Source organism: Rutilus rutilus, assembly GCF_951802725.1.
Source record: "Rutilus rutilus genome assembly, chromosome: 10".
NCBI classification, from domain to species: Eukaryota; Metazoa; Chordata; class Actinopteri; order Cypriniformes; family Leuciscidae; genus Rutilus; species Rutilus rutilus.
The window spans coordinates 34,203,548-34,218,593 of record NC_140215.1 but is presented as its reverse complement, the minus strand read 5'-3'; the positions used below and the strand labels follow the sequence as shown (position 1 = coordinate 34,218,593).

The following is a 15,046-nucleotide window of genomic DNA, read 5'->3' as shown; positions in this document are numbered from 1 at the left end:
ACACACACACATGTCTGGTTTGCTATCTTTGTGGGGACTCTCCATAGACGTAATGGTTTTTATACTGTACAAACTGTATATTCTATCTCCTTACACTAACCCTACCCCTAACCCTACCCATCACACAAAACTTTCTGCATTTTTACATTTCCAAAAAAACTCATTCTGTTTGATTTATAAGCTTGTTTACCCATGGGGACCTCTATTTAGCTCCCCACTGTGACACGAGTCCCCATGAGTCTGTGTGCATTCAGGTTGACACACACACACACACACAGAGTAGAGTTCCTCACCGTCAGCATGGAAAACATGCACTGGCAAACGTTGAAAGCGTGTCTCCAGTTATGATACAGAACCATGCGATAATTCTTCCTCACGGTCAGCAGCCACCGACAGAGTGTCTGAAAGAAATATGATGTTACAGTTTCTGCCCATTGCTTACACACTAAAACCGAATGCTTAGACCAAAGCCTCAACACCTAAACTTCTTGTAGCATACCTTAAACACAGTGTAACCATGGCTTAAATACATTGTCAACTTTGCACTTTGTTTGCAATTCTGTAACACACTTATTGCGAAACACTACACACGTTTTCTTAAATTAGACACTTTGTTCAAAAACGAAATCATCTGTTATCATTGGGAAAACACTGTTCAAAATGCAAAACTCATCTAGCAATTGTAGGCACTTACATACACACCTGAAAACACTCGCTCAGAAAACAGAACACCAATCGGTTTCTACTCCAGACTGTACCTACTGTATGTGTCACATGATTCTGTATCATATTACAGTATTACTGTACTATACAAAAATGGGTAGTGCTGTGAAGTATATGTAAAGGAATACCATTGTGATGTTACAGTACTGTGTACAGTTTGAAAGTACAGTATGTGAAAAATAACCTAACCAATGACATCTTGTGGTGGCATTTTCTACAGAATGGTTGGACGAGGTCTTGTGGCCAGATCCCAACAGAAGGCGGGATCCATAACTTTCTAACATTTTTAGAAAGGAGTGTTAAGTTTTTGATTGCAGTGTTTCATTTTGGCATAGATGTGAGTTGTTAATCTCCAAGTGCTATGTCTGATTGGCTTGTGTGTAGAGTTTAGACATAATGAGCCAAATTCTGCAAAAAGTGTGTAAGCAATAAGCAAAAACTGTAAAATACAAAATAAAGAGGCGTTTTGTTCAACAGAATACTGTCCTCTAATCTGATTGGCCGAGAGTGCTGAAATACAGCATATCAACATGTTTACAGTAACTATTAGCACTTTTGAAAAACCTGGCCAAATTTTGTTGCTTTATTCTATTTTACTTTAACAGATCACTGTACTGTAGGCTCGCGGTCTTGCGGATATTCAGTCCAACAGCACTCTTGTGTGTGTGTGATACTGCTGAGTAAAGAAATGCAAACGTGTGTGTACCTCATAGTCTATTTTGAATTTCTGCACCATTCCCAGCTCCATAAACATCCTGAGAGCTGCAGTGACCATAGCGTCCACATCCAGAGAGAAGTCATCAAACCATAGTTTATCAATGCCCAGCTCACACACTAGAGGGATGTTCGCTGCCTGAGGAAAGAACAATAGAGAGAGAGAGTGTGTGTAGTACGCAGAAAAGAGTTTGCTCATGCATGCTTTGAAGCAGATGCTTTGTGAACGGAACGAAACTAGCGTCAGGGTTTTCTGTAATTCGTGTGTGAAGCTCACAGTGATAATGAGACACTACGATAGATTCACACACACATTCACAGATCTAATGAGGGACTGCTGGCAGGAGTTGTGACGTCATTAACACATTATAATTGTGGATATTTACTAATATAATTCTTCATACTCTACACTCATAGAGAAGAAATTGAACATCCGACATGATATTTTGAACTGCACTGGACATTTTTTCTATGTTTTGCTCAATAGTTTATGTAAAATTATGCTGCCATTTACTCAACCACATATATATTTCAACCCCATATTGTTTATTATTTCCATCAAGCACAAAAGGAAATGTTTAGCAGAATGTCTGAGCTACTCTACTTCTAAAGCTACTGAGCTATTACTCTAAAATTTGCATCATGAAAATACTTTTAATACAGTATAAATAGTATTTAGTATAGTTTTAATATACAGTGCTATGCATAAGTTTAGACACCCATACTAAAGTTGACTAAAAAGAGGAATAAAAAATCATCTTTTGGAAATTGAACTTAATGCCTTAATTTAAAAAAATTAGGAAAAATCCAACCTTTAAGGACACCAATTTTCTTTGTGAATGAATAATGTATCATAAATAAATAAATGTTCTTCCTTAAAATACAGGGTGCATAAGTGAGTACACCCCTATGTTAAATTCCCATAGAGGCAGGCAGATTTTTATTTTTAAGTATTTTTTTGTATTTTTTTTTTAGGATACTATGCATCCTGATAAAGTTCCCTTGGCCTTTGGAATTAAAATAGCCCCACATCATCACATAGCCTTCACCATACCTAGAGATTGGCATGATTTTATTTCAGTTAGCCTAATAGCTGGTTTGATTTGCATTGAGAGATGATCTTATGGAAAGTACCCCATGCCAATCTCTAGGTATGGTGAAGGCTATGTGATGATGTGGGGCTATGTGTTTCACTGCATTTCTGAGCGTTTCCCTGGTTTTCTTGTTTCTTGGTTTTTGATATCTTGCCCTGTTCCCTGGATTACTCTCTTGCCTCTGGTCCCTGCCTGTTTGTTTGTTTTGGTTGTTTCTTTGTTTTGACTGCCTGCCTGTGTATGACCCTAGCCTGTACATTGGATTACGCCTCTGGATTGCCCCAGCCAATAAAGCTGCATTTGGATCTAACCTTCGTGTCTTGGAGCAGTTCGTAACATCTACAATATTCCTGGATTTGGCTTTAAGCAATAAATTCTTCATTCACTCTTGGAAACAAGCTGGTACTTGTTAATGAAGTGATATAAGAGCTCCTGGCAAAATCCAGTTAACACATGACAAAAAAAATTATATTTCACCAGAAAATTAGCACATTTTAAATGAGGCATTTCATAAACTCCACAGAGACTATATCAATAATTCACAAACACTGATGAGGTATTGAATAGCGTTGTTCTGAATTATACATACTGCATAAACAATACAGACTGATATACTGAGGCTAATATATCACGAATCAAGTTTTTCAATATTGATAAGCTCCTGAAATGTCAGACGGTCTATAAAATACAATCTGTTTGATGCATTAATGTTTACCTTAAACTTATCCACCTCAGTCTTAGAGCATGTGGCATGATATGACAGCACCTATGGAAAACACACACACACACACACACAATCAATCATCAAAGGTTCATATTTTATGCATTTCTATATTTTATGTTTATTATACATGACAAGATAAAAACATCCCAGAGATCATATAGAGAGTTGAATTGCATTAACCCTGACACTACAACAGTTCGCTGCTGCATCGCTCGTTCTGATTGGCTGCTGAGAGTCACGTGAGCGCAATGATTTCAACATCCATTCATAACATACTGACAGTCTGATTCTCAAACGTTTACAGGTCATGCAATATTAATTTCAGCTCCGCTATAGACTGTTGATCATCTATTACAAATTAATATACTGACAATTTGGAATCCTTATGAATACGGTCATATTTATCACAGACGCCACTCCTGCATTCCTCTGGAGAATGAGAAGAGCGTGGAGAAGATAATTAATGCTCACACACACACTCCCTGCTCAGGCTGTAATGTAGTTACACAGCTAATAAACACAGCGTCCTCACTTCCGCTGCTTCATCTTCACATTCATTGCTCTGTGGTTGTGGTGTCGTGAGGAAAGATGTCACTATGTCTTCCCGTTTGCCTTTAAAGGGTGTGTGTGTGTGTGTGTGTGTGTGTGTGTTAATGTGTGATGCGTGAAATGAAATCATCACTTTTTGATCAGCGATGCTTGTGTTTATGGTGGGGTTCAACACTCAGAGACCACTATGAAAATGCTTCTGCTTTGCATTGTTCATTTACAGATTATATCATCATCAATGTGATGATTAGTGAAAAGTTTAATTGAAAAATTAACATTAATGTCAGAATTTCTTAATGTTTGGTTTGTCACCATGAAATGGAAGTTTTCTTTTCTTTTATAGTGACATATACTGTGTCTGAGTGACATGGCTTCTCGAACAGGGAAAAATGACTTGATTTAGTTGATTTGAGTTTCATTATTATTAAATAACATTAACAAATTTAAATAAATACTTTAACAAATCTATTGTTCATTGTTAGATAATGTTAGTTAATGCATTAACCAACTAATAGGACCTTATTAACTTACATATTAAGACACATATTAAAACACACACACACCAACGCGCACACACACACACAAACGCACACACACACTCACACACACACACACAAATGCGCACACACACTCTCACACACACACTCAAGCTCACACACACACACACACACACACACACACACACACACACACACACACACATATAGACACACACACACACACACACACACACACTGACTGTTACGACTTTCTGAGGATATTAATAATAAAAACCCTATAGACCAGATGAGTGTTTTGACTGTAAACACACCATCATCTGTTTCCAGACGATCGTTTTGTTCGATTGAAGTCGGTCGATTGAAGCTTTGAAGGTGTGGATTTATTCCTCTGTGTCCCACTGTTTCATTGTTCGATTATATTCTGCTCTTTTATAGCATTTTAAGTCAGCGTATATGTCAATGAAGGTTTCTTGAAGCAACACAGTGATAATTTGGTTTGAATTGATCATTTTCTGCCCTCTCACTGAGCAGTTTTAAAAAAACAGATACGTTTCAATAAATGTTCTGAATAAACTGGAAACTAACATAGTTTGTTAGACTCTTATTTCAAAACAGCAAGCAAAATTCAGTTTTCCATGATATGATCGAGACGACTGCAGCGTGAGGTGGTTGAGTGTCATGAGTGAACACAGCTCCTTAAGCTCCGCCTCTAACAGGAACTGATATTCCACCAATCACACGCTCACATCTTTTGCTTGTGTTGAATCATCCTCACCAGTCTTATGTTTCTAATCTAACAACCCACCAATTACAAATGTTCCAACTAATCTGCCACCACTTTAGAAAAATCCTGCCAATCACAGTTAAGTGTGTATCGATGTGTGTGTTTTGGAGAGACATACATCCAAAGCGACAGACTGTTTGGCCCAGGACTTCTTCACTTGGTCATACATAATGGTGTTATTGATTCCCAGTCCACAGAATATCACAAATGCCTAAAGAGAGAAAAAGAGAACGTGAAGTCACACGCAAGTCCTCAACAACCAATTTAAACATCTGAAAGTGGTTTATAAAACTTTGTTTCACAGGAGTGTTTGTGTGAATCAGAGTTATTATAGTTACAATTTAAGTTACAATAACAAAACAATATGTGGTAACACTTTATTTTATAGTGTCCTTGTTACATATGTTCCATGTACTTACCATAGTAATAACAGTAAATTATGCATAATTACATGCAACTAACCCTCAACCAAATCCTAACCCTACCTTAACCCTATAGTAAGTACATGTTGTTAATTAATATTACTCAGTACTTAAATATATAATTACATTATAACAATGACACCTAAAAATAAAGTGTAACCTAATATGTAATACAAATGTTTTACTGATGCTAGGGATCAATTTATGAAGTTATATTACACATACACCTGTATATTGTATGGATCATATATAGTGTTGTAATATATAATATGCATTTTACTATTACATTAGGTGAAGGGGTACATGTGCTGCAGGGCCCGCTTACAGCGAACACCGAACATCTCTCACTTCACTGCAAGGGTCTCAGAGCGGTTTGAGAGAATTATGACTTTTGTGTATGCTCCAAATGAACTCATGTTTAAAGGACAGCTAGCTACGCATGCATAAGGATATCTCACAGATGATTCATATCATACCTCAAACAGCCTCTGATCTAAATCATCAAACGGTTTCCCATCCAACCTGTTCAAGACCTGAGCCACACCTGCAACACACATGAAGACAGTCAGATTGCATGCTGTTTTTACGACCCATGAGGTTCTTTAAAGCACAGTAATGCATTGCAGATGAAGGTTTCAATCTGTATTTTAGTGCAGGAGTCAGGAATCTCTTCCTTGCCGCACTTCTAATCTCTCTCTCTCTCTCTCTCTCTCTGTCTCTACATGGATAATTAAACAGTGTGCTGTGTTTTAGTATGCAATTAGAAGGATTGTTCCTTTAAGTGCAAACCCTCCCCCTGTTCACACACCTAACGCCTCCCCTCATCCTCGCCGTCTCATTATAGTCAATCATAAATGTAGAGCTTGCATTGCAGGCTCTACCATAACACTGCTCATAATTACAACATTTATATCACATGGAGAAGCCTGTTCGCCTGAAAGCCCACTGAAATGTGCCGGGCAATAAAAACATTTCAAGTAATCTAAAACCACAAGTGGTGTCCAGTTATCATCAGGAGTTATACTGTGAATTAAATTCATCTCTAAGCTGATTTTGGATGTTTTGGAATACCGCTCGCTCACTGCATCTGCATAGTATATACTGATATTTAAAAAAACAGTGAATCTGTAAGCATTAGGCAATGATAAATGTGCCAAACAGTAAATGTGTTGTCACATGACCTCTTTACATGCATGTGATACAGTGAGAGGTGCCTAGTTATCATCTCATATAATAGAAATGCTAAAACCATAAAACCATAAAGAAAAAACATTTTATTCTACGTATTCTACATAGAAGTTTGAGCCAAATGTTGTTTGCTTGTTTGTGTAGTAGAATCTCGTTCAGTGGGTATGGAATTGTATTATATTAAATATTATATGTATTTTAAACACACACAACATACCTGTCAACATTTATTAAATAAATTAAATAAAAACACATTAAATAAATGAATCATTTTAAATTATTTTATTATTATTAAAACTTTTATTACATAAACAGAATGGTGCTGGTGTGTGTAATGTAACATGTACTGCGCGTTTGTGCCATTGTGATTTAATGTTCTGAGTAAAGTCATTTTTCCCACCGTTGTCCGTGTCCGATTTTAAAATCAGTGCGACACACTTTGCAAAAGGCATTGTCGATATGGCTTTGAGATATGAAATTTAATTCTTCTGTCCAGCTGTTGTTAAATTTACATGTATATTTAGGTTTTTTCACCGGAGCACCACCAGAGTCTTCTCCTCCCATTTCTACCAGTGATGCTTGATTCAACTTCATGCATCTACTTCCTGCACAAATATCAACAGCGCAACTGGGTGGTAGGTTGCCAGGTTGAGGGTGCAGCTCTCTCTCGTGTTTCCCCTCTCTCTCCCTCTCTATCCCTACACGTGGTGTGGGTGCAACAGGGATGTTAGGAAAAATCCTGTTGCCATCGTCACAATACAGTTAGGGGTACAAAAGCATAGAATAGAGGTGGCGGTTAATCCCCACCTCAGCCAACCTATATTTGTGGGGACAAATTGGCCTTTATTTTCGGATTATCTGAGGGGTATTTGCAAGGGTGGCCCCTGCAAATCGAGAGCTGGGACGAGCAAATGGCTGGGGCCGGCAAGGTGAACACGAGTGCAGCTGGGATGGGCTCTGAGGAGAGGACTGCAATGGAGAAAAAGACAGTGCTCTTTTCCCTCGAGGACTTCCCTGTGGAGCAGCCGTGGGATGGCACTCTATGAAATGCCTTTGAGAATGTGTGGTCTATTGATGGGAACCTCGTCAAATCCGGTAGCATTCTCTAGTACCCCTATTTTGTGGTAATTAGTGACCGGTTATATCGCGTGATGCAGGACACGCAGACAAAGGAAGATATAACCCAGTTGTTAATACCGAAGGGCCGTTGGGAAATGATCATCTAGGCGGACAATTACAATCCCATTGCAGGGCATTTAGGATATGACAAAACACTTAACCAACTCATGGCCCGTTTCTATTGGCTGGGCATTCGTGGAGATGTTCGCCGGTGGTGTGCAGCATGTCCCAAATGTCAGTTAGTGAGAGCTCTGGCCATCCCAAAAGTGACATTGCACCCTCTGTCCCTAATCAAGGTCCCCTTCGAAAGAACTGGCATTGACCTCGTCATGCCATTAGATCGGTCAGCACGAAGGCATCGCTTTTGCATAAGTCATCGTGGACTGCAACTCGATACCCGGAGGTGGTGGCACTCCGTAACATCTCTGCAAAGAGCTTAGCGGATGCCCTCTTCCGAGTTACTTCCCGGGTGGGAATACCAAAAGAGATTCTCACCAACCAAGGCACAACATTCATGTCACGAACACTCGATGAGCTTTACGAACTATAGGGACCCTTAATGGTAACATGGCGAGACGGAGATGTTGACTATGAGATTGTGTGACCGAACAGCAGAGGGGCAAAACAGATCTACCATCTCAACCTCCTAAAACTAAAATGCGAAGAGCTTGGGCCGGAGGTGAATTTAAAACCGAACGCAATTATTCCGGTCCCTTGTGGAGAGCACCTCCTGCTGTGCCAACTGGCCAAGATTAAGTACAGCGTGAGTTCGCAGATGTGTTGTCACCTCTTCCCGGCCGCACAAATCTCATAGAACACCACACTGAAACATATTCAGGAGTCGTGGTGCGTTCCCGACCCTATAGATTTCCATAATACAAAAAGAAAATTGTGAGGGATGAATTAGAGGTGATGCTCGAAATGGGTGTAGTAGCAGAGTCACACAGTGAATGGTCCAGCCCGACAGTTTTAGTGCCTAAGACAGACGACTCGACCTGATTCTGTGTTGACTACCGCAAAGTAAATGCAGTCTCCAAGTTTGATGCTTAACTCATGTTGATGCTTATCTCATGCCTCTAGTTGATGAATTGCTCGACCGGTTAGGCACTGCTCGATCTGACACAACACTGAATTTGAAGAAAGGGTATTGGCAAATCGCCTTGACGGAAATGTCTTGAGAGAAAACGGCTTTTTCCACCCCGTTCGGTTAACACCAGTTTGTTACCCTTCTATTCGGGTTGTTCGGGGCTCCCGCCTCATGGACTGGGTCTTACGGCCGCACCAAACGTATGCCGCCACATACCTTGATTATATCATAATATACAGTAATGATTGGCAGCGGCATGTGCAACGCCTAAGAGCGGTCCTGAGGTCGCTGCACGCAGCAGGGCTCACAGCAAACCCGAAGAAGTGTGCAATTGGAAGGGTGGTAGTATGGTATCTGGGGTTCCACTTGGGTCACGGGCAGGTGTGGCCCCAGATTGACAAAACCACACCAAAATGGGAGTGAGAAAGTTTTTTGGGGGCTGGTTGGCTATTTCAGGCAGTTTATACCTAACTATTCGGACGTCATCAGCCCCCTGACTGATCTTACTAAAAAGAGAGCTTCAGCCCCGACGGACGGAGCAGTGTCAACAGGCTTTTACCCAAGTGAAGGCTGCACTATATGGCGGACCAGTATTGCATTCCCCTAATTTTGCTCTCCCTTTTGTCTTGCAGGCGGATGCATCGGTCGGGGGGCTGGGAGCCATTTTGTCCAAAGTGGTGGAGGGGGAGGAGCGCCCCCTGCTGTATATTAGTCGTAAGCTCTCGATAAAAGAGAGACTAAATACAGCACGATCTAGAAGGAATGGCTGGCCATCAAGTAGGCGGTCCTCACTCTCCATTACTACCTGTTGGGATGGGCTTTCACTTTCTGTTCGGAAAATGCCCTGCTCCACTGGCCCCACCGCATGAAGGATGCCAACGCACAGATCACCTGTTGGTATCTGGCTTTGAAACCATTTGACCTCCAGGTGGTCCATAGGCCAGGGCTGCAGATAGCTGTCGCAGACTTCCCGGCATGAGTTGGTCAGTGGGGGTATGTGGCATATACACAGCATACACTGCTGTGGAAGAGGGGCCATGGTTTGACAGCTGCTGCAGGTGGAGAGCAAGTGCGGGGGAATTGAATGGTAAGGTAAATGCCTCTGGTTAATGAGAACTAAGTGTTTACACTTTGCAGTGAGTCGAGAGATGGGTGAAAAGGAGCAGTGTGAGTGCAGAGAAGCGGCTGCCTTGGGAGTAAGCTGTGCACGTGGAAACCGTTTTAAAGAAGAGCTTTGTGTGCAGAAATCTGAGTTGCTGCTGAGCCCTCATGCTATATTTTTGTTTGATTAAATGAAGTGTATGAATACATTACGTGAGCTGCACAGCCATTATCTGACCCCGTCTCCTTCATACCCACCACAACAAGTTTAAGCTTTGCCACAACTGCATACTATAAAAATAGTAGTATCCTGAATGCCATTCTTAACATATCCAAGGATTTCAAAAAGACTACAGTATATACAGTGTATAGATATAAAATATTTCCTTTGTGGACAGTGAAGTTTCACAGACCAGAGAAATTTCTCATAGTGCTGAAATTTCTCACACTTGCTTCAAACACAATTTGAGAAAAAGGAAAACTGGTTCTGAAACTACGGCAGAGATGAAGAAAGCAAGAGAAGAATCTTTTGAATGAAGACATCCTTGACTCCTGCTTCTACTGGCTGTTTGTGCTCATAATGACTTTTGGTCCCTGGCAGAAACTTCCCCCACACACACACACATCCACCCACGCACACACACACACTGCGCTCTGCAGCAGCACACACACACACGCTGATCTGACACACAGATACATTTAAACAGACATTATCATACATACACATGTTTGTTTGTCCTCCATTTGCTCACACATAAGGTAGTACAACACCGCAGAGCCGGGGACATCAATACACATATACTATATGTAGTGAAACAACAGTGGTTCATTGGATAACTTACCTATGATTTGGTGGTTACTGTTCCAGATAGGGACACACAGGACAGATCTAATATGGAAGCCAGAGAACTGATCTGCCTGAAAACAAACACTTGTCATCACATCAAAAAACAAATGATCTGACTAGAAGCTTGTGAGGAGAAGCGAGCAAAAATATGAGATTGTCTGAAGACACAGTGTTATATAATTTTGTGCTGCTAGCATTTAGAAGACACACAAGAGCCGACAGAGGTCCAAGGTCTCATGCAGAGCAGAAGTCTCTCTCAACTTTAATCAGGCTCTTTAAAAGGAATATTCTGGGATAAATACAACTGTAGCTCTTCCTGTAGCATCTATAATCTATGGAAGCTTGTTTCCGCCACAGAATAACACCGTATCCTAACTACACGCGACGCGATAAGATTCCAGCAACAAAGTGTGTCTGTTCACACTAGACGCGACGCGACTGTGAGACGCCACAACGTCAATCAAAAATCACAGCCAATCAGAACAGCGTGTGGGCGGAGTCTCGCAGCGAGTGCACAGCACTAGAGAGTAATCTTGACGGCACTCTCAAGAAAATGATAAGTAGCTACATAATCAAATTCACAAATATTACATCATTTAAAAAATACATAGACTACTGAGTAACTAAAACAATCTTTGCCAAATAATACACTTGTTTATTCACAGTTTTAACGTTCTTGTTTCCATTTGTTCAATTTCAAGATCTGAGGTGAATTATATCCATTGTTGCTTTTGCAGCTACAAAGCTGGAGCACTAAATGATATTCAAAGTCACATTTCACGCTTTTAACATTAAATAAAGCACATAAACAGTACCTGAGATTATCATTGCCACACTTTGTGTTTGTTGTTCAAGCGCGACGTCGCAGAAAAATAGAAACCGTTTCTAAATTAGAATCGTCGCGTGTCGCCGTCGCGGCTGGTTAGGACAAACACTCTGATTAACATGGAAAAGATTAGGACATGGTGTAAAACATTTTTGAAGATAATTGCGACTTTTTATCTCACAATTGCGAGTTTACATCTTACAATTCTGACTTTATAACACGCAATTGCGACTTTATATGTCCAAATTGCGTGTTATAAAGTCTGGATAGTGATCTGCTGGCTCTGTAGGAAAGGCCTGAAACCTATTTTTATGGAGGACCACAAGTGCCACTTAAAAATAAAATGAATCAATCAATTTTCATCATCAATTATGAATTAAAAAATGTAAATAGGCCTATGTAAGATTCAAATGTTCAAATAAATAGATATTAAATTCTCATTTAAAATATAAATCGAATGTGTCAATAAAACATTGTCCATCTAAAAACTGTTTTGAAATGATGATTGATTTTAAGTGGCAATCATAGACCTCAATAGTTAAATACTGTTTACATGGAGCAACTGCATCATTAGCACATAAGCACAAAGTTCATTCGCCCAGAATTTACAGATCACTTAATACCATTTTTACTGAATAATTCATGTAAGTGCTTTAAAAAACAAACTGCATGTCTGTTTTTAAATCCTCCGGTACACTCGACCCATTAACTTCCACTGTAAAAACTGAGGGACATGTAAAAGTTATAATGGTAATAAAGTTTAAGACTTTTTAAAACCCAGAATACTCCTTTAATGGGAGTCCAAACATCAGCCAGGCTTATGCCATGTAACAGGCTTTATTCATTTATATATTGCTTACTTCAGCGTCGAAGCGTGGGTCTTGGTAGGCATCACTGATATTCACAGGAAGCCCAGTGGAAGCGACCAGCTCTGCAATGCTGTTATTAATCAGCCAATCAGAATAGGATGATTTGTCCATGCTGTCCTTGAAGCTGTGGACAAGACAAAGAGGAAATGATGCGTGCTGCTATGTGTAACCAGACAATCACTTTTGCTATTGCTCATACTTGGGCTTGCTTTTAAACCCTACACCCTCATTATTCAATTTGTGTACAACTCATCCTGCGCCGTTTGAGCTTTTGTCATGTAAACATTTTAAACAAGGAAAAAAAAAAATTTAAAACGTGATTTGAAAAAGTGATTGGAAATGTACGTAAATTCAGGGTAATTGGGACATCAATAGCATCTCAATGGCAATTTACATTAATTTACAAGGATCATTTCTTTATGGTTGAGTAACACTATGCTGGAATTTATTTTTAAGGAGGTACCATGTCTATAAATGGGTAAAGCTCTAGTAAAGTCTTCTTCTTCATTTAGTCAGCTTGAGATCCTTTCCATCTAAACTATTTATATCTCTTAAGTCTAGTAGTGAATGTTTTATGGTCAATAACCATATTCATCTGCACAGTCACGCAGAGCCAAAGCACAACCAAAACAACGTTCTTCCGCAAAATGCATACAGGTTTGTTACAAGTACAGCTGTTATATACTGCATATAAAATATACTTTAACTCAAAATGCAAAAATCGGCAGATCTCATCTGGGCCTCATTGTTGCCGTGTAAAAAGCTGTCACTACACAGTAAAAAAGTGTTGGGTTATTTTTTTAACCCAACCGTTGGGTTACACATATTGGGTCACTATGTTGGGTTATTTTTCCAAAAATGTTGGGTCATTTTCAAAATCGTTGGGTATTTTCTGTAATAACCCGGCTGTTGGGTTAAATACGCATGTTGTATGTAAACTTGTGTATTTTGAATTTATGTACAAAATTATGCATATTTACATTAAATTCTGGACTCCCCAATATTTAGTTTGTAATAAAAAAAAAAAATTGTTCAGACATATTTATTGTTTTATATAAAATAAACAATCTGTATTTGAAAAGTGTGTTTTATTTATTAAAATAATGTCATAAATACAAATAAATAGTTAACTTTTGGTTACTTTTAACCCAACTGGCTTTTAACCCAATGCATTGGGTTAAAATAACCCACAGTTGGAAAGGTGTTATACCACCCCATAGTTGGGTTACTCGTTGGGTTATTTTTAACCCAACATTATTAAGTAAGTAGTACTCAAGGTGGTGCTCACTTCAATTACGCAAACGTAGGATGGTTCGGACCCAAATTACAATGTAAAAAGAGACCTGCTGGGATAAGCAGGTGGAATTAAATGCAAATTCGGACCAAGAAAATCGAACAAAGTGTGAAGAGAGCCTTAGACGCTTGCATGAAGAGCTGGAGGAGCTGACTCGCTGTTCGCAATGCCATTCCCTCTACAGTCATTTACAGCTAACGAACTTTCCTCTGCATTTTAGTGAGGCTCTATGGAGCCTGCAACAGCAATGAGAAGTTAACGCTCCGACTCTCATAAACGCCCACGTGCAGCGGAGACAAAGTCCTAAATGATGTAGCCTCCCTCTCTCTTTTAATCTCTCTCACGTGGTACATTTCAGGCTCTCGTGCTCTAGGCTGAGAGAGTCTGATAAAACACACTCTTGATCACACCCCAAAGATCACACATGATTAACGGCACTGCGAGCTGCTGTCTGAGGAAATGCCAGAATCAAAGGGATGAATGAGAGCGTGTGAATGTGTGTAACTGAGATCTGCACGTGTGTTGTGTGTATGTTGTGTTCGTGTGTGTCTGGGTGAGCAGCAGAGATGCGTCTCTCTCTCTCGTTTGGCCTCGAGCTGTTTCAAATCATTCTTACATAATGGCTCCGGCTGTACCTTTAGAGAAGCCAACACAGAGGATGAAATCACTAAATAACACACATAAAACCCCTATATACCCCTATAAACATATATTACTGTGGATGACAGTAATATATAACACTGAAGCTGTATAATTTCACAGCTGTGAGATATAAATATATATATATTTTTCAGTTTTACAAGTTTATGTGTTCATATAATCCTTTAGAAAAACTGAGTGTGAAACTAGATTTACACTATAGCTACATTTTTAAAAGAGTGCTTATGAAAATATATTTTAAAAGAATACTCGAGTCCGAACTGAATGTAATGTTTTTCGGACACTTAAATGCATGTAAATTGCAATTAAATGAAATTGTATTGTAGTTTAAATTTATTAAATGCAATTAGCTGAACATTAGAGTGTTTTTTTTACCTAATTACTGTAAGTAGGAGTTAGGAGGTATCAGACTCAAGAGAGAGATGGATGAATAACACAACAGGTGAGTATAGACCATAAACGATGAGCAGTGCAAGTATAATGCTTCAGTTCTTATGTTTGCAGGTGACGATAGAGGATGTAACTTCAAATTTAAAGTATATCCA

General features: G+C 39.5%; 1 protein-coding gene across 2 annotated transcripts in view; it reads right to left on the bottom strand.

The window, feature by feature from the left end:
• The window catches only part of pde11a (phosphodiesterase 11a), a gene marked incomplete at its 5' end in the record, with an annotated part of 85,906 nt that overhangs the window by 29,699 nt on the left and 41,161 nt on the right, over positions 1-15,046 (bottom strand). For both annotated transcript variants that reach the window (XM_084421231.1, XM_084421230.1), the window contains 7 exons: positions 294-401; positions 1,430-1,576; positions 3,247-3,297; positions 5,207-5,299; positions 5,987-6,054; positions 10,848-10,923; positions 12,539-12,671. In XM_084421231.1, coding sequence (XP_084277357.1) covers positions 294-401; positions 1,430-1,576; positions 3,247-3,297; positions 5,207-5,299; positions 5,987-6,054; positions 10,848-10,923; positions 12,539-12,671 — 676 coding nt within the window. The remainder of the gene's footprint in view (positions 1-293; positions 402-1,429; positions 1,577-3,246; positions 3,298-5,206; positions 5,300-5,986; positions 6,055-10,847; positions 10,924-12,538; positions 12,672-15,046) is intronic.